The following is a 20,390-nucleotide window of genomic DNA, read 5'->3' on the forward strand; positions in this document are numbered from 1 at the left end:
CAGTGTTCCATGCCTTGTACAAACAGTGTATTTTTTTAATAAATACTGTCCTTAATGCTATTAACAATTCAAAAAGCTATTTAAAATCAATTTGTTTGGCAGGTAAAATAGAAATTAACAGTTAACTTTAAAATAAAGGATGATACAATATAGCATTCTAAAATCTACTCTTAAAATTATCAAGGGATGAATGGTGCTGAGAATTCTTCAGTTCTGGTATTCTTCTTAGAGTCTATGTGGATGAAGAAATGTGCACCCACCTTACAAATAGATAAGGTTTCTGCTGTCCAACAGTATTTTTCATCACTTACACTACTGAAAGAGACTCTGGAAGTAATTTTGAGTTTACAATTTCTCTATGTTCCAACAAAATACACTGCTATCATATCACAGGTTCGTTTCAAACTACATATACAGGGACAGTGCAACTAGTCAGTCAAGAAGAAGGCTATATGGGGGAGGACATTGAACTCAAACCCTTAGAAAATATTTAATTCAAAACAGAGAAGTTGCCTGATCCAAAATAGAGATCTCTGCAAAGCCCACAGTAAAACTAAAAATAAGTAAAGACAAAAATATCTGCTGATGTAAGATTTTTAAAAACTCTTCAGAATAGCTAGAAGATGGCAGATCTACTTTGTAGCACTGATTTAGAGACTTACAAGCCTCAGTTTTCTGTGAGTAGGACAAAGTATGGTAAATAAAGCTGGAAGGGTTTTTCCAGCAAAATTTGATAACAGTTTTGAAAAACAATTTTTGGAATCATTTTTTGACGAATGCTGCTGATAACAATATCCTGGGAAAAAATCATAGCAATAAGAATGCCTCATTATAAACTCCTGTGTAGCCATGGATACCAATTTAGGCAGGTTAGTCCCTGAGGTTATTACTCCAGAAACCCACATGAATATAATGAATCAGGTATCAGTGCTGATTGAAAGGGACCTTATGAAGCAGGGAATAAAAATGATTAAACTTACTATATACTTACTTACTCCTAGCAATAATTGAAGGGGGAAAAAAAACACTCACCACTAAATTGAACTTTTGGAAAAATGGGCATGCACGTTTGTTGGAGGTCCCAAAGGCACTGAGAATGAGTACTTAATTGCATTTCTTCAATTAATTCTTAAGGCTCCTTAGGTAAATACATGAAAAATCTAATATATATTGAGGGAGTTCATACACTCCCAAAAAAGGGCTTCAGTTGACAGTAGTGGCTAAAAGGAAACCATCGTTTTTATTATCTGACTTCACATAGTGAAGACAATGGGACTACTGACACATGCTTACAATTAAGCACATGAATAAGTTTCTGTAGGACCAGGACTTCTCACTGTGACACAGAATTAAAGAAAGAACACAAATACAATGAAGTGTTAATTGTTTCAATAACCACAGTATTCACTTTATGCCATTCAATTTTTCTTAGTATAATTTGTTAATAGCATAATTAAATTTTAAGTGCAGTAATCTATGATTTAGATGTCTTGACCTGTACATTTAATAGAAATCACTTAATGCTAGTTAAAGTAGTAAGATGTAACTTGTGTTTGTAATACTGTACCACTACCTGCCAGTGTTCTATATAACCATTTTGAATTATTATATTTATTAGCACCAAATGCACATATAATTGCTGGCATTTTTCTCTATATCTACAGTAAGGATAAACAAATTAAATCACTATCTCCAGTAGGGAATAAGCCATGGATTAATATATTTTTATTCACTATATATGCAGAAACCTATTCAGAGAATCTTCATTGAAGAGTAGTGATACACAGTTCTTTTTACTTAGACATTGTAGTTTCATGTATCAATCCAAAGCTGTACCATCAATGATACCATGTTGACAACATTAATGTCAAAACTTCAACAACAAACAGAATAAGTGAAAACTGACTCAGGGGTCATAAAAGCAGTTATCAGAAAGTTCACTTTGGCATACATGTAATACCTTTTCCCTCTACTTTTAGAAATATTTAACCACTTTACAGCAAGACAGGGAGTTAAGAACATTTCTACTCATGTAGATATTTTTAAAAAGATACTTTCAATAATCTTCAGTGAAATGCCAGGATATCTATGGTATGTTTGACAATACAATAGCTACATGTTTCACTTTGTGTAATAACTAGAATATATTGTAATAGATTCCTCCATAGCTATATGGACCAATGTGATCATCCAATCTGATTTCCTGCACAACACAGGCCATAGCACTACCCTGAATTAATTCCTGCTTCAACTCTAGAGCACATCTTTTAAGGGGGAAAATGCCATCCAATTTTGATTTAAAAGTTACCAGTGATGGAAAAGTTCAACACAACCCTTGATAAGTTGCTCTGATGGGTATTTACTGTCACTGCAAAAAATGTGCACCTTATTTCTAGTCTGAATCTGTCTAGCTTCAACTTCCAGCCAATAGCTCTTGCTATAGCTTTGTCTGCTAGATTGAAGCATCTTTTCTTCCCAAATTTATGTTCTCCACATAGACTGTGATCAAATCAACCATTAAACAACCTTTTAGTTGAGAAGTTAATAAATTGAGCTCCTTGATACTCTCCCTCTAAGGCATATTTTCCCATGCCTTTAGTCGTTCGTCGGCTCTTTTCTGAACTCCCTCCAATTCTTCAATATCCTCCTTGAAATGTGGACACCAGAACTGGATACAGTATTCCAATTTCAGTTGCACCAATGCCAAATACAAGAGTAATATAACCTCCTTACTCCTACTCAGTAACCCCATATTGATACATCCAAGGATTTCATTAATCCTTTTAGCCACAGAGTTGTGGTGGGAGCTCCCAGTCAACTGATTATCCACCATGACCCCCAAGTCTTCTTTGGAGTAACTAGTTTACAGAATAATCCCCCATCCTGTAGTATGGCCTACTGTCATGATCTTACAGGTCTCAAATATTGGTCCACAGGGCTCCCAGACAACTGACATTTCCCTGATTCCACACAGTGACTTGCTACCAACCAATTGGGAAGAAAGACCATGAAATCTGAAGCTACATCCCTGGTTCCTCCTTTCCTGACCTTTCCCTTGTCCTTGCCCCTGGTCTCTGACTTTTTGACTCCAGCTCTTATCCTTGGCTCAACTCCCAAGTCAAATCCTTGGCTTGACGCTGACTCCTGCTCTGACCCCTAGGTTAGACCATTCAGGCCCCAGTCATGACACTTACATTCTTTGTTCCTAGCTGTATAAGCTTATATTTGGCCATATTGAAACACATCTGCATACACTCAGCTGACCAAGCAATTCAAATTGCTCTTATTAGTGTGATGCACTCTTCTTTATTTATCACTCCTTCAATTTGTGTCATCTGCAAGCTTTATCAGTGAGTTTATGTTTTTGTCAAAGGTATAGGTAAAAATTATTAAATAGGGCCAAGAACCAATCCCTACATGTCCCCACCAGACACACATCTGCTCCATGATTCCCTGTTTACAATTAAATTTTGACACTTATCAGTTAGCCAGTTTTCATTAATTTAATGTGTTGTGCTGATTTTATATCATTCTGGTTTCTTAATTAAAATGTTATGCAGTACCAAGTCAAATCTATTACAGAAGTTTTTTTACATCAACAGTATTTTTTAATCAACCGAATTTGTATTCTCATTCAAACCTGATGTGAAGTTAGCTTGACAAGATGTATTTTGCATTTAACCTCACATTGAGTGGCATTAATTATAATCGCCTTTTTAATTCTAGATTAACCAAGTTCTGTATCTGCAGTTCCATTATTTTTGCTGAGATTGAAGTCAGGCTGAAAGGACTATAAAATTACTCAAGTCATTCTGTTTACCTTTATTAAATACTGGCACAACAGCAGCTTTCTTCAAGTCCCCTGGAACTTCCCCAGTGTTCCAGTCCTCCTTAAAAATCAACACTGGGGTCCCTCAGTAAGCTCTTTTAAAACTCTTGGATATAAGTTATCCAGATCTGGCGATTTTAAAGATGTCTAACTTTTGTAGCTTATGTTTAACATTCTTCTTAGTTGCTATTGGGATAGAAAGTATTTCAACATCATCATCATCTGATATGCAGCCTTGTTTTCCCATCCTGAGACTTAAGTCTGCTGGGCTAAGCAGGACCTGCTTCAATAAGCCTAGAGAAGCTAGAAGGATAGGCAAGAGTCATGCATTTAGGGTTTCTTTGTTATTTTAACCCATATCTTTAGCTGTGTTCCTGTGGACAAATAACATTTTGTTGTTAGAAGACTGAACTGTATCCCTGCATACATTTTCTAGTTACAAACCTCTCGAGAGAAGACACCTACAGGGAACTAAGCCAAATTATCCCTGTTGAACTGAGCTTTGGTGAGAAACAGGGACCCAAATCAAGAGTGGCAATCGCAGGACTCCCCCTTGACTAAACTGGAGACCTGGACCTGTCACAAGGAAAGATGCACTCATGAGACTACAGAGAGTACAAGATGTAGCATGCTTTTTGGAACATGCAAAAGTGGCTGTCTGAAAAAATCCCTCCATCAAACATAGAGAGACAAAAAACTTACAGGGCTTAGCAACAAAGGGGACATGCAAAGAGCAGCCTGGAATAGCTAGGGATGGTGAAGTTTTGTTCATGCTCTAAGCAATGTCTGATATTGCAAGAAGATTTCAGATTCAGATAGGATATGAATATATGCGCTAGCTTTTTCCCAGATACAAAACAGAAATATTTAAATAGTTAAGCAAATGACAGACTTTTAGAAGTAAAAGTGAGAAAGAAGTAATGATATATCTGGCAATACTACATGATTGACTACCATTAATAAAAGTGTTGACTGTAGCCAGCCTTATTTAAAGACAGAGAAAATTACTAGCTTGCGTCTTTGAAAATCCATTTGATGTTATGAATATCCCTTTCTCCTTCAGCTTTGCAACTGAATCAGCATTTTTGTAGTGGCGCATCTATACTCTATTGAATGGAATACACTAATTGAAATGAATGAAGCAGTCCTAGTCCAGTATTTGCTGATACTCTAACACAAGAGTTAGCAATTTTGTCAGATTCAGTGACAAAATGTTTGGCATAATGAAAAGGATAGAACTTGTTCAAATACACTTGGAACTCACTAAACATATAGTTTAAAATATATTAAACCCTGAAAATCTGTGTCCTTGAAAAATTATTTTCCAGTGATGTCTGAAAATTATTTAGATTGTTATCTACATAATTTCTCAATGTGCAAATACTCTTAGAATGTAGGTTGGATATCAATAAAGTCTTTCTGAAAGTATGATATTAGACAATGGAATAATTTCCAAAGACTTTGGTAGAAACTCATCATTGGAGACATTTAAAACTGAAGAAGAAAAACACACTTAAAAAGTACCTTAGAGAATAATCCTTCAGTAACAGGAATTTACTGCAATGAGCTGAGCACTGTGGCCCCTTCAGGGTAAACAGGATTGTGTTGGTTCTTGGGGCATGCAGGAATGAGTGCCATCTTATTACCCCGTGTCCAGTGAAAGGGAGTCTTTTTGTGATAGCTGAGTGTCAGTTCCCTGACACCTCCAGTCTCTCAGCCACTCAGACACTCTCCTCTGGACTATGCCAACCTAGTGATATCCCCTGTGATATCCAGCTCCTGACACTGGCTACTCACAGAAATTCCAGATCTTCTCCACCCAAAGATGCAGTGTACCTCAGTTTTACCTTATTTCCCTGCTCCTGTAAACCACAAAGCACTTGTGAGCATGTATAATAAAACAAAAGTAGGTTTATTCAAGAAAGAATAAAGATTTAAGCAGAAGTGAGAGAAAGTGATGGAAACAACTGGTTACATTACAAAACAAAATCAAACACTAAACTTGTCCAACAATTCGCAATAGTTAGACTATATATTTATTATATAGGAAATATATGTACTTATAGACTATATAAATATGCAACTTCCCCCACAAAGTTCAGTCCACTGCAGAGCTGGCTGGTTTCAACAGAACCAGAATCCATCATTCCTGAAAATCCCTTGGACTTCTTTAGTGAATGAATCCAGCCTTTCCCTACACTCTGCTGTACTGAAATAGTAAAGGGCTTTCTATAGATACCTTATATGTTACTCTTTATTGATAAATATCTTGGTAAGACATGTTTTGTGCAATGAGTTTACCAGGTCTGATGGGAGAGTTGTCTGCAAAGAATAGGGGAGCATTTGCCAAGAGGTCTCTGTATTACAGGGATGACCTGGGTAGTTGTAGGCTGGTTAACCTACAAGATGAAATCATAGAACAGCTGATATGGTAATTCAATCAATGAAGAATTGAAGGATAATAGAATATTTAATACCATTCAAGATGGTTTTATGGAAAATAGGTCTTGTCAAACAAAACTTGTTGTTGTTTTTTTAGGAGATTTCAAATTTTGTAACGGTAATTGACAAAATACTCAGATTTATCACTATATCAAATTAATGTAATACATATTAAATGGATTAAAAACAATTTCAAAATATAGTTATTAGTGGTGAATCATCATCAAATGGGTATATTTCTAATAGGGTCCTGTAGAGATCTGTTCTTGGACTAATGCTATGCAATATCTTTATCATTGTTCTGGGGGAAAATATAAAATTATTGCACGTAAATTTTGCAGTGACATGAAGAATGATAGAGTGGTAAATAAATTTAAGAAAAAAGAACAATTCAGTTTTTCTGAGTGATCTGAATCATTGGTAAACTGGGTACAATCAACCATTTTCATGCAGCCCAAAGCAAAGTCATTCATACAAAGCATATAGGTCAAATTTACAGGACAGAGTACTGTATATTGGAAAAGTGTGACAGTAAAAAGGACATTGGGGGTCGTGGTGAATAATTAAGTGAATATGTTTGCTCAATGAGATTCTATGACTAAAAGGGTAACGTAATTCTTTCATGCAGGGGAATGTCAAGTAGCAGTCAGGGGTGGGGGGTGATGTTACTTCTATATGCACTATGAGAGACCATTTCTGAAACGGTGTGTCAGTTTCTCACATTCACATTCAAAGAGAAGGTGAACAGGTGACTTGATCATAGTCAAGGTACCTACATAGCGAGAAGATTTCTGATACTAGAGGGCTTCAGAAGACAAAGACATAACAAGCAACAATGGCTGGAAGTTGAGGCTAGACAAATTCCAATGGGAAATAAGACTAAAAAAATAATAATTAAGGTAATTGACCAGTGAAACAATAAGATGATGCATTCTCCATCACTTGAAGTCTTTAAATCTAGACAATGTCTTCAAACAGATATGCTCTACTTAAACCATAAATTATGGGCTTGATATAGGAATTACGGTGAAACTCTGATTTATTCAGTATATCAGACTACATGATAATAACTAACATCCCTTTGTCTTTTATTTTAAAAAATAAATCTACAATTACAGTATTTCTAAAAACTGGCAAATAGTTCAAATAAGAATATACTGTAGTTTGCCGCCACCTTCTCTGTTGCCTCCTTACCATATCAGATAGTGCTGTAATTTCCATGACAGCAGTACCTCACAGAGTGTACATTGAATACTTAAATCAAACTCCCTACGATAAAATAGAATAATGATCAAGGAGGTGCCCTAATGTCATGATGCAGTTTGGTAACACATTCTGACATCCAAATAAAAATTATAAACAATGGTAATCTATTATAGAGAGAAGAGGGGAAGCAGCAAATATACAGTCTATGAATAAAAGACAAGAAATCAGCAGGTTTAAAAGTCATGAAGCTACAGTAAGAATTACGAAGTTATTTATATTTGCTCAATAAGACCTTTTCAGTTTCCATGTGACAGTCTTGCTAAGGCACCTATTAAGTAAGTGGTGCACAGGATCCTCCAGGGACCCTTTTTTTGGCTTCAAAACACATATCTGCAAATTAAAATAATCTTTTGAAAATAATCTGCCTTCTTTTTCTTGGGGGAATTTAGGTTAAATCAACCAGGAAGAAATGGGAGTTAAGACTCTTGAGACCTTTTCCTGGTGTTAAAAGGGAAGCCAATTTTCTGTGAAAAGTCATTTGTTTTTCCAGCAAAGAGAAAACAGGAGAGAAAGACGCTTAAAAGCTTAAAAATAAATGAGTAAAACAAATGCATGAATTAAAAATGGGATCAAATCTAAATTCTGAATTAAATTCCACACAAATGCTTTGCCTGAACCCCAAAGGCTGTCACAAACAAAATAACTTCTACAGTTCACCCTCTTTTTTTTTAAACAATGCTGCTCCATACTAGCATTATTTGTATCCCAGTGATAGTATATAACTGTACATGTATACAGTATGTTGGTGTTTCAAAATCTAATATTTATAATATATATTTCCTCTGATTTATACTACAGCAGTTTGCTAATTGGAATCAGAATAGAAATTTTAATAATTCATTACTTTAAAACAGTGGAACTGGGGTATTTGTCAGCTTGTCAAGACACCACTATTAACAATTAGATAGACTTCATTTTCCTGCTAAGATTACATATCATTCTATAAAATTTTCATATTGATTTTGAATTTTTTTATTTGACATTACAATTTTATTAAATTAATATGTACACTCTGGAACTATCATTCTCACTCATATGATACAAGTGATAATGTGTGCAGATCATACCTCACCAACACACAGTAATTCACTTAACTCATGTATGTACTTTGTCCAAGCACTGCCCAAACTCTCACACCCAGTGTCAGGATTCACATGGGCGGAGAGGACAGTGGATGGTGCTAAAACTTCTACTTCTCTCCTCATTGACTCCAGAGAATTTCCCAAGTGAAGGTAATACAGCCAGATGCTGCCAGTGGCCAACAACAGGAGCCAGCATAGGGCCTCTGCATCTATAATCCTGGCCTTTTGCAGAATGTAGTGTTTCTGGCCAGAACTACTGCTTCTTCCACAGGGAATGCCAGTGGGTGGGAGAAACAATGTGCAGCAGACTTTGTAAGAGAAACCTCAGTTTCCTTCCCCAAAAAACTCCTTTCAAGGGTTTTCCATGGGAGGGAATGTCCTTGATTTCCAACTAATAGCAGCTACCATATGATGGTTATAATAACACTTTATAAATAGGTCATGTCCTGAAAATACTAATGGACATAGGAAAGAAATAATATGATATTAGATTGTCAAATTTTATTCATGCATATCTGGAAGAAAACATTAAATATTTTTACTGTTTACAAGACTACTGTTAAACAAAAAAAAAAAAAACCCAAGCTGCCATGTAGCGTAGGGGAAACCTGAAATCTGTAACTCAATCCCGTGACATATTAAAATGGCAATGGGTACAGAATATAAGATCCTTCAGGAATAAAAGAATTCTCACATTTTTACTAGTGAGAGCAGCACTGCACTCTGAGTCTCCAGCATTCACTGCTACTATTTACAGCAAGAGAAAGCCTTTTTTCCAGGGCAGAGAGGATTTAAGGGGATGAAATCATATGAATTCCCAAAGCCTTCAGGCAGGCAGGACTTCTAGATAAACACTGTGAACTTTTAAACTTGGGATTGTTTGGAGCCTTGATAATCTGGGCTTTGCCTGCATGACCCTTCTCTGTATCTTTGAGTAGCATTATTTTGCATGTAATCTTTCTTGGATAAAATGTCCCAAATGAGCATGTGAGTATAACCTTAAAAAACATAAATAGCATACACAATACATATATCACAATACATATATCATCTGTATAAAGCCTCCCATTTACTGATATACATTATACAACATGCTAACTACTTTACGTTACATAATTTTTAATGAAAATAATGTTTTATCCCAATTTATTATATTATTATATTACTTGGAATGCACCTGTTTCTGTCTACAAAATTTTATTTTTCTATTTCCCTTCTTTGCTTCACCTTAAAGTGCAGATTTTTCATAGGAAGGCAAAAATGGAAATATTGTGGTGAGAAGCATCTAAGTTTGTAAGGGCACTAAAAGTCTTAAGATCAGATTAGAATGCATTTTGCTTTTATTTCATTTGGCCAAATATGACTTTTTGTGTTTTGACTTATATTCACTTAAAATCTATCTTTGTAGTTAATACATTTGTTTATTCTACCTCAAGTAGTGCATTTGGTTTGAAGTGTGTCAGAGACTCCCCTTGGGATAACAAGCCTGGTACAGATAAATATCTTTGTTAAATTGACAAACTCATATAAGCTTAAAGCATCCAGCAGGCATAACTAGACATTGCAAGATGGAGGTTCCTAGGGTTGTGTCTGGGACCAGAGATATTTGCTAGTATCATTCGGTTGCACAATCAAAGGAGCAGTTTATAAGCCGGAGGCTGTGCGTGAACAGCCCAGGAGTGGGAGTTCTCACAGCAGAGCAGTAAGGCTGGCTCCAAAAGTCAAGGATTAGAGTGACCTAGCAGATCACCAGTCCAGATAACACCAGGGGAATGTCACAGTGGCACAGTGAGCAGATTGTATGTGCGGCTTGTTATTCCAAGTGGAGTTCACACTTTAAGCACTGATATTTGTGATGTTAAGTGAGTCTTAAGTGCAGAGGCTAAGAACAATCAGGAGAAGGTCACAGTTTTGTTATTTTCTGTTTGTTTATTTTGGGTGAGAGAAATAAGCACAAAAAAGCAGAAAAATGACTACCAGTGAGACAGCTGCAAAACTAGAGCTGGTGAGCCTGGAAGCGTAAGAGAAGGAAAGGGACCGTGAATTTCAAATGTGGCAAGCAGAACGAGGCTCAAAAAACAGGAGTTTCACACAGAAGGGCTATGGGAGAAAAAGAGAGAGAAAGATAAGAAGAAGAGAGAGAAAGTGAGCAAGAAAGAAGAAAGAGAATGAGAGAGAAAATACTAGCTGTACCTGATAGAGAAGCAGAACCAGAGGCCCCCGGCCACAACGACTCCTATTACTTCAAAAATCCACAGATGGGAACGCTTATGTCCTATATACAGTGAAGAGGACAATATTGCTGAACATCTGACCACCTTTGACAGGCTGTGTGTAACACATGAAATCCCTGATGATAAGAGAGTTCCTACCCTGATTGCGAAATTAACTGGTCAAGCTTGAAATGTATTTAATGGAATGTCTATTGAAGATGCTTTAGACTACTCTAAATTTAAAAATATTGTTTTGCAAAGTTTTCAGATTAACCCAGAAACATATAGAATTAAATTTAGGAATTTTAAAAGAGATATTGGGATGAGTAATAGGGAATATATAAACAAAATGAAAGATTTGTTGGGAAAATGGGTGAGGGGTAAAGAGGTGGCAAGTTTTGAAGGAATACTTGATCTTGTTGCTCAAGAGCATTTCCTAAGCATGTGTAAGGCTGATGTAAAGCAGTGTCTATGGAATAAAGATGTAAAGACTGTGGATGAGATGTTTTTTTAGCTGATGCCTTCAGCTAAACAGACTCAGGCGTCTGTTGAGGGTAGGCCACAGAAAGAGGGGTTTAAAACTGGTGGGAGGGGAGGATCCCATTTTGCCCCTGGGAAAAGAAAAAGGGATTGAGAGCCTAAAATTCTCTTACCCAAAAACATTCCTCTACTGGTAACTCCTATCCCAAATCTTCCGTAAAAGCAGAAGAACCCATAAGATGCTATCAGTGTAATTCTAGTGATCACCTGAGGAATAACTGCCCTGTGCTGGGAGGAAGTAGGCAACCAATAGCTCATGTTAGCTCTGCTGTCCTCAACACAGAACCCCCCCAAGCAATTGAAATCCATCATATTGGTTTTGTGAGGTTAGCCTCTGCAGAACCAGATATGGAGCATGTTAAGGCCGTCCAAATTGATGACAGGGAATATTTGGAGCAGAGGGATACAGTGGCCCAGATCTTTCTGGTTAAGCAGAGTGTGATCCCAAAGGCCAGTATGCTACCTGGCCAAATGGCAGATTGTGGGGGTGGGTGAAAGCAGATTCCTCATACCACGTGCTAAAATCCATGTGGTGTCGGTTTGGAAAATGTTTTGAATGTAGGAGTAATGAAACACGTCTTAGTCAACCTGCTTCTTGGTAATGATTTTTCCGTGTAGCTCAGGTTAAAGTATGTGCTTGCAGCAGGAGGGAGTTTTATGCTGGGACACTTGAGGGGAAGGCTAAGGTCCCAGGAACTGCTGAGAGAATGGGAGACAGTCTCCTTTATTCTTCTGCAACATGGGGAAGCCACATGCTTCCAGATGGGAGGGTGTGATCAACTCCTGCACTGCAGCTGGAGGCAACACCACATCAGGAAGGGATGGGGGTGTAATGCCTGCCAGGGAGAGAACTGCTCAGGTTGTTAGTTGCCAGTAAGTTGCAGCTGAACCAGGTGTTTATATGACAACAGATAGGTCAGGTGTATTTTTTAGTTGTCCTCTCTCTTTTCAGATCAATAACTAAACACAATACTCAATACCATGCCCATTCCAGCATCATGGTTGAGTAGTTTTATACAATTCTCAAGAATTAGCAGGTTCAATGCACATTGAAGCATGGAGGAGAGGGGATGCATATCTTATACAAGCATAATTGAGCTATAGCTCTGCTACACATATAGTAGTATACAGCACATTCAATATCTCGTAGCCATGGGCAAGGAGCCATAGCTGTTTCTCAGGATTCTATTCAGTTGGATTTCTGAAATCCACAGAATATGCTTGTTCACTGAAATTACTTTTACTCTCTGCTTTCACTGCCACAGCCATAAATATCATCAGCAGAAAATTCACTAGGGTGCTAAAAACAATTTCTAATGATTTCAGAAGTGAGACTTAATATTAATAAATGATCTACAATAGCTCATCAGCAATGCAAGACAACTTCCAAATGAAATTACAAATTTATTCAGTGTTTTTGCTTACGGAAAACCAGGAGAAACTTGCAAAACAGTAAACCCAAATAACATTCAGACATAGCTTAACATCCCTCTGAATAACCACAGCAAAATATTCTGTGGAGTTTAATCTAAAAAGACAACTTGGAGTAACATTTTTAGAAATGTTCACTCATCACTGATTTTACTAAATGCTTCTATTGATATCAATGGATGTTTTACCATTGACGGAGTGGCAGCAGTTAGGCCAGAGCTGAGTTCTTTTGAAAATTCTACCACTAATCTCCTCCAGATTCTAGAACTTCTTATTCATCTTTCTGAAGTATTACACCAATCAAATCCCCCTTATACCTAAACCCACTGTTCTACCTGCTGTTCTGTTTTTGTGACAAGAATTTTGTTCATTTTCTTTTTCTTTTCTTGAAAGGCATAATTTTGACAATGTTCTTTTGAATAAAACCAGTGATGATAAACCACTTAAGCAAGACCAGACAACTAATAGTGTTGCACAATTAAAATATAAATATGGATCACTGTTCTAAAATTAATAGTGGAACATCTTACTTAAGGAAATGTGCTCTTCAAGAAGCCCCATTTTGGACCACAGAGATATGATATTGAGCAGTGGTTAAAATTCAGTGATCAGATATAAGAGGCTATTGCTGAGCCAAAGTGACATAACCACAAGAACATTTTCTTGATAACTGGAAATTTCCCAGTTTTTCAGTGGTCCATTAGTTTAAGTCTAATTTGTACAGTCAAACATTTGAACTTAATTGACATGATATTATGGTAATGCCTGAACTATTGTCAGTTTACTTGCACAGAGTTGACAAGTTACAGATAATTGAATTTTATTCCCTTAGAAAACTTCCAGAAGGCAGGATGAGACACACTGCTTGCATGCCAGCTGGTCATTTTGTATACTGGGTATTAAAAATATCATAAATGAAACTTTTAATAATTTCAATTAATAACTGATGAAATTAGACTTCCTCTCATAAGATCATTTTCTTGTGTGGACCCTTAACATTTTGAGATCTTTTTGCTGAAATACTATAAAGTGAATTGATAAGCTCAAATGGGGAAGAAATTTCTGGTAATTCCTAACGATAAAGTGAAACCTATCAAAATAACATTAAACATTTTTTCTATTAACATATAATAATATGTAATGGTATTGTCATGAGAAAGTGTAAATGAGGAAATGGTAGTTCCAATAGCATTGAATCCAAATATTCATTAACTACCACTGTTATCACCCACACCCCCTAGACTGTACTGGGGTTGGCCAGGACCATTGCGCCCAGGTCCAGAACTGAGGTATCTAAGTACTCAGACTTGTATTGCCACATCTTTCTGTATAAAGTTAGCCAAAAATGAAAGATTAGATATTTAAAGCTAGTTTGCAAGATTGTCAATGTCAAGTGATGCAAAAGACAGCACAGCTGTCTCCTTAAGAAAGTCTTGTACATATTGTCTAAGGGAAGTGTTAATAGTCTTCATCAAAGATGAGACTAGTTGTTCCCTGATGGCCTGCATCAGTCATAAAGGAATAAGTTCTCTACAGTCATGGCATAATTTTTTTTTTCATAATCTGTATGTTCCAATCAGTCTGAAGCATCTGTTGTCAAAACATCTTTCATCTTATCTCATCTATTGCAGGTCATTTATAAACCCAGGTGATCTATGAAAATGAAGCCGGAGAACAGAGACTACCCTTTTGATGGCTGAAGATAAAAAATAAAATAAACAGATAAAAGAGATAAAGATAAAAATCTTTTGGGAGAATAATAAAGACTCTTGTGGCCTTCTGAAAGAGCTCCAATTCCCTTGACCAGTAAGGGCAGACCATCAGCACAAGTCTCTCACCCCAACAAGGTAAGTCTGTCCCAACCTCTAAACTGACAAAGGCAATGATCAGACCATGACAAATTCAAAAGTGCTAACTACTTAACCTACAATCCCAATCCAGAAACTAAATTAAGAGTGAATTATGTGAAATGAGACAGTTATTACCTGTGCTAGTTCCATGGCCAATATATTAGTTAAGAAATCTTGAGCTGATTCAAAAGATGTCATGAGATGGCTGTTAAGGCACAAAGCATTAGCAGCCAATGCCACTGTGGTGAGGAAACCCATAAACTCATGCAGGGACTTCCCTCTTTGGCAAGTGACTGGTACAGCAGAACCAGTCCCAGTTTTACTCCATACTCTGTATTCTATCCACTTATGGTGTAGGGCATCTCTTGAATTGCAAATTGGATACAAAAAGCACAGCCATATCACCTCTTCACTGATTCCTCCTTAATTCAGGCTGAGCTGAATGCCTGGCCAGAATCAACTGCATCAAAAGCAGTCCAGCAGTATCACCCAACAAGCCTTCAGTGATGCAATGCAAACCATTTGAATGAAATCATGGACATCTGAAACTTTATTAACCATTGATCATGCACTTAGCATCACGAACCTAAAACTGGCATCTTTGTTTAGCAACACCACACTGAGAGTTAATGACAAGTAATAAACCTCTCAGTTCTGGTTACACTGCAGACATGATTTCTTTCTGCCTTGTCTTCCCCTGTCTGCTACCACAGAGATCAACGAACCCAAGCACTCACCATCGATCTCTCCCTCGAGGCCTCTCTAACCCCGGTTAGAGTAGCATTGTGAGAGAGAAAGAGAAACAGTTTGGAATCAAGTGGTGTGTGTATTTGCTTGTAAAATAGAGAGGTTCTCTGGGGCAGGAGGAAGAGGAAAATGGAAGAAGGGCTGAAGGAAGTCACATGATGTTTCTAGGAAAGCTGACAGTGACCCACTTCCGAATTATAATGTCTTCACAGTGAGAAGAACAGTGGTGATTTAGTTTCCTGTTCCACTGTTTCCACAATACTATAGGGTTTACATGGGGAAGCTAGAGTTTGGTATGTGTTAGATGTCTATATTTGTTTTCCTGGGTGATGTGGTTTCAGCTGGCTAATTTGCATGGCATTTCTAGAGAATTCATATACTGAGCATTAGCTAGTGATATCTGAAGAACTTATTGATTTAATTTATAATAGACTTTACTACTCAGCCTATTAAATCAGTGGATTAGGGAATCCTCTCTCTCTTTTATTATCTTTAGCAAGGATGTTGCTGCCTTCAGTGGCAACTATATCTTTCCCTGGTAACATTCTTGGCAGCTATTTTATGTTTGTGTGTGTACCATTGTGACATTTTAATTGTCAATGATCTCTCTTCAGAACTCAATAGGCTAAATTCCATCCACACAAACCCACTAATATCAGGATTCGTCCATGTATACTGCAAATTATATATATATATATATATATAATATAGTTTAAATTAACCTCAAAGTTGTCTGAGTTTTCCTATACCTACTTGCAACTGTGCAAAAAACAAACAAACAAACAAAAACAAAAAACCAATCCAAAACAAAAAAAAACCACCCCTGCACAAAAGTGGTATATAACTCATTTTTAAATATAAATGCACAAAACCTTTGTGAATATCTGAACTTACTAACTACAGAAACAGTGTAAACAGTAACTACCTCCTCAAGCTGATAAGTTAATCATTTCAAGTTAACTAAGAAGAAACGGGATACTGTTTTCACCTGACAGTTGAAACTACTCTGACTGTACTGTAATCATTGGTTAAACTTCCCAGCACTGAAGCAACAGTGAATCCTCGTTTGCTTTCACATTATGCAGCCATAAACCATTCAGAAATGTTACTTACTCAATAGCAAGTAACACCATGCTGTACTTGTGATCATCTTTACCTGCAATAAGCAATCTTACCTAATTGAATCTATTTATTTAAATATTTGAAATATAAAATGCTTGTTGGAAGCAGAAAAAGGCTCAGATTCTCTTGGTACATATCCGATATAAAATATTATTATTTGTTAAATACATTGAATACATATCAGTGCCAGAACTGATTACAAAAAATTGACTTTAGGATGCATTTTGTATCTTTTTGTTTTATACTAATATTGAAAGCTAGATCATTTTATCATCTGAAACATTTTCCAGAAAATAATTCACACACAGATTTTGTTGGTTAGCTGTCAGAAAACATTTTAGTTCTCAATTTCATCTACTTTTCTTCCACTTTTCCTATGTTCTCTTCACTTTTATCACTCAACTTTTTTCTCTTTTTAAAACTTTAATTTTATCTTTTTCAAAGAAATAAAAATACGAGAAATGCTAACAGAATGTGCCATCACTTCTGCAGTAAAACATAACATTCCAGTCCCCTGCTTCTTAACAGTTATTTTCAAGGACAGTGGACATGATTCTGGTTCCCTTGAACCAGTGTATCTCAGGAATTACTCCACTAGAGTAAATCAGAAGTTAATAATTCCCATCATTAAAGTTGGTCAGGAAATTTTTTTGACAAAGTAGTCCCCGCCCAGAGAAAATGCCAATTTGTCAAAATCAAAACTTTTAATGGGAATGTACCAATTTTAATGAGACTTTGGTCAGAAAAGTTTCCCAAGTCCAGGATAGAATTGTGGTCAACACCAGAGAGAGAGAAAGAAAGAGAACAATACCCCAGAATAGCCAACATTCTGGTGGCTAGGGCGTTCACTTGAAATGTGGAAGATTCAGAATCAAGTTGCAGATCTAAATCAGGAAGATTCTTCCATATCACAGTGGGTAACCTAACCACCAGGCTATCTCTGGGTGTTTATTGAAAAACTTTGAAAAGTCTTGATTTCATACCAATGTGGAAAGGGAAATTTTTTTGAAATCTTGTAAATTTTCATGGGACAGGAAAACCATTTCCTGACCAGCTCTACCCATCATTGATTGCATTCTGTAAGCAGGGCCCTTTACCAACCTGCAGTATAAAAAAGTCTACATATTTTAAAATCCAAGCTCACCTAATTCTAGGGGTTTAGTTTTACAACAATAAAGTAACAAACACAAACACGATCTCACACTGTCTACTAGGTATGACTGTTCAGAGGATTTTTTCCCCTTAGGAATGTTCAGTCCACAGTTTACATCTTTCTTCTCTCTGAAAGAGAATTCCACTTCCTTTATAGTGATGACAAGTCATCTCAGTGAGTCAACAAGGACTCTTTTAAACCTTCCCCAGAAGTACCAACACTAGAGGGAGGGTGTTTCAGGAAAACACTGCCAGCCTGATACATTCTCACAACTAATTGCAAACAAAAATGTATGAGTACAATATCAGAGACCTTTTAATAGAATTGGCTAAATAAAATAAAGCAATGATGGTTTAGAGATACGAGACAAAAAAAATCCTCTATTTTTATCTGTGTTAATCTCCACAAACTATGCTTGTAATCTGCATTATATTCTGTTCCAAACATAAGACAGCTATCTAAGAATTACTCCACCAATAACACTACAAACAGACTAACGGTAACCTAAGATATATTAACTAGAGACTACGTAAATCTGAAAAATGTATTCTTAGTTGTTGTTTTTTTAATCTCTTGCTTCTGTCTCTATCTCTGCTTTCATCTCCTTTCTTCCTCTTTTTTCTTTTCCACCTAAACTGTCTGTATTTCCAGGGCTGTTTTCATGGTCACCCTTCCTGTCTGTCTGTTTTCATTTCCTCCTAGTTTCAGTCTACTGTTTTCTCATTTTTTCTTTCTTCTCCTTGCTACTATAGTAGAGTGCACTGCTCTGAAATTGCTTAAATGGAACTGAATTAACAGGTAAAGTCTAAGACCCTGATCCTGCCAAGCAGTCCACTTAGCTGTTTAAAATGAAACACATGTATGAGTGTTTGCAGGACTGGGCCTCACATACTCAAGACATTCTTAGTACATGCTGATATTGGAACAGTAATCCACAGAGGATTCATACTATACCATTTCTTTGTAATTGTACTAAAATATAGTGTTTACATATTTTATGTTCCATCTGTAAGAAATATACTGTACTTAAATAAATAATGTACATTCATGGGCAAATCTTTCAGTATTTACTTAGGCAAAACTTCCACTGATTTCAATGGTGAGTTTCATCTGAATATAGACCGAATGAGAACTGCAGGATTTGGGCTCATCTTTACAAACTTACAAATATCAGGAAACCATTTTGATATTTTGTAAACTGTACAAAGAAATTAAATTAAAATACTTTGCAATGTTAACAGCAACTTTGATGGTTTCAGAATACTTAGATATTTAATACAGTTAATGGCCCTCATTCTCCAGCTGAAGTGCACCCAGCACAAGCCCAGAAGTGGGGGGCAAAGGTGGTTTTAAGTCACCATTGTGGCCCCATGCCTAGATCCTAAGGCTGTCCAGGTGCTGCTTCTGTCCTTGGCATAAATTAAAGCAATTAAAAGGCTGTTTTAGTCTATGTCAACTGCAGACAACCCCCAGGACCCATTATAGCAGCCCGGTATACCTTTCCATGGCCACTCACCTAAACTGGCAGCCCAGGGAGGAGCAGTTTAGAAGATGCTATGATGATTCTGAACCGCTAGAGAATCACCCTCTGCAAGGGAAGTTATCTTGTGACTATGGAAACTAGATTTAAGACTGTTTTGATCCCGGGAGAGTTGCAAAGCAGCTCCATTATACTGATTAATCCGAGCAATATTCTGAAGATTTCATTATTGGAAAGAGTTTCTTTCTAAATGGTTACTCTGATAAAATAAAAGTCTACTGAGTAAATTATTCCTTATTTGTGGAAAAGCGAAGAATGCTAGAAAATAATCAGTACCTTGTGGCGTAATCTTACTAGAGGCTGATATGGCTTAAAGTCATATCCTTCCTTGACTGGCCACCCTTCTGCTCCCAGCGAAATGCATCCAAGAAATAAAACAGCTGACCACCACATAAACATCCTTACTGGTTTCCTCCTGTCAAAATAAAAATAGTAACAGATTAATGACAGACCTTAATAAATCATTTTCCCACAAATAATCTAATAAAAACTAAAAAAAATTAAAATTCCATTTGAAGACTAGAATAGATGCTATCAAAATTATCAAGCATAATCCATCTGATAATCAAAGAAAATGATGGGCTGGTGTTTAGGAATCAAAAAATGACTAGGTTGTATTAGACTAAATATTTTTTAATCAGCATTCAGCACTTATAACATAGCTTGTCTGTGGGAAAAAAAACAAAAACATGTAAAGGACAGTACATAAAAGAAAAGCATTGAAGAAAACAAAAAAAAATTAAAACTGAAGAGGAGAAAAGAAGTAGAAAACCAATGACAGTGCTTTTTGTTTATAAGCATATTCTCCAACATTGCACTGTCTAGTGTAGGATGTCATCTCCAGTATATATTTGCTATTCTAATTATCATACAGGACATGTAAACGTAAACTGTATGCAATGCATTGTACATGTGAACACATACCTTAATATATCCCAATATGCTGGTGAGCTTCTTAAATCAGGGTACTGAGGCACACATTTTATGAGCTTCATTAATTATGTCTGCACTCGATGTGTATTTCTATTCCACTGACTAAAATCCTGAAGTCCTGTTCCAGTATGTGATGCAATGTGTAAAAACTGGGTTAGATTCTTTGAGAGAAAACTCTTCGTCGATTGTTTAAAAAACCACAGCTAAGCTGTGGCTGAGCTCAGTTAGCACAGTTTAGGAAG

At 36.5% G+C, this 20,390-nt stretch overlaps 1 protein-coding gene across 3 annotated transcripts in view; it reads right to left on the minus strand.

Moving 5' to 3' along the window:
* Positions 1-20,390, minus strand: part of FSTL5 (follistatin like 5) — a 593,647-nt gene that overhangs the window by 527,702 nt on the left and 45,555 nt on the right. For all 3 annotated transcript variants that reach the window (XM_050946344.1, XM_050946342.1, XM_050946343.1), the window contains exon 2: positions 19,492-19,630. In XM_050946344.1, coding sequence (XP_050802301.1) covers positions 19,492-19,614 — 123 coding nt within the window. In that variant the 5' untranslated portion in view covers positions 19,615-19,630. The remainder of the gene's footprint in view (positions 1-19,491; positions 19,631-20,390) is intronic.

Source organism: Gopherus flavomarginatus, chromosome 3 (genome assembly GCF_025201925.1).
Source record: "Gopherus flavomarginatus isolate rGopFla2 chromosome 3, rGopFla2.mat.asm, whole genome shotgun sequence".
Lineage (NCBI taxonomy): Eukaryota > Metazoa > Chordata > Testudines > Testudinidae > Gopherus > Gopherus flavomarginatus.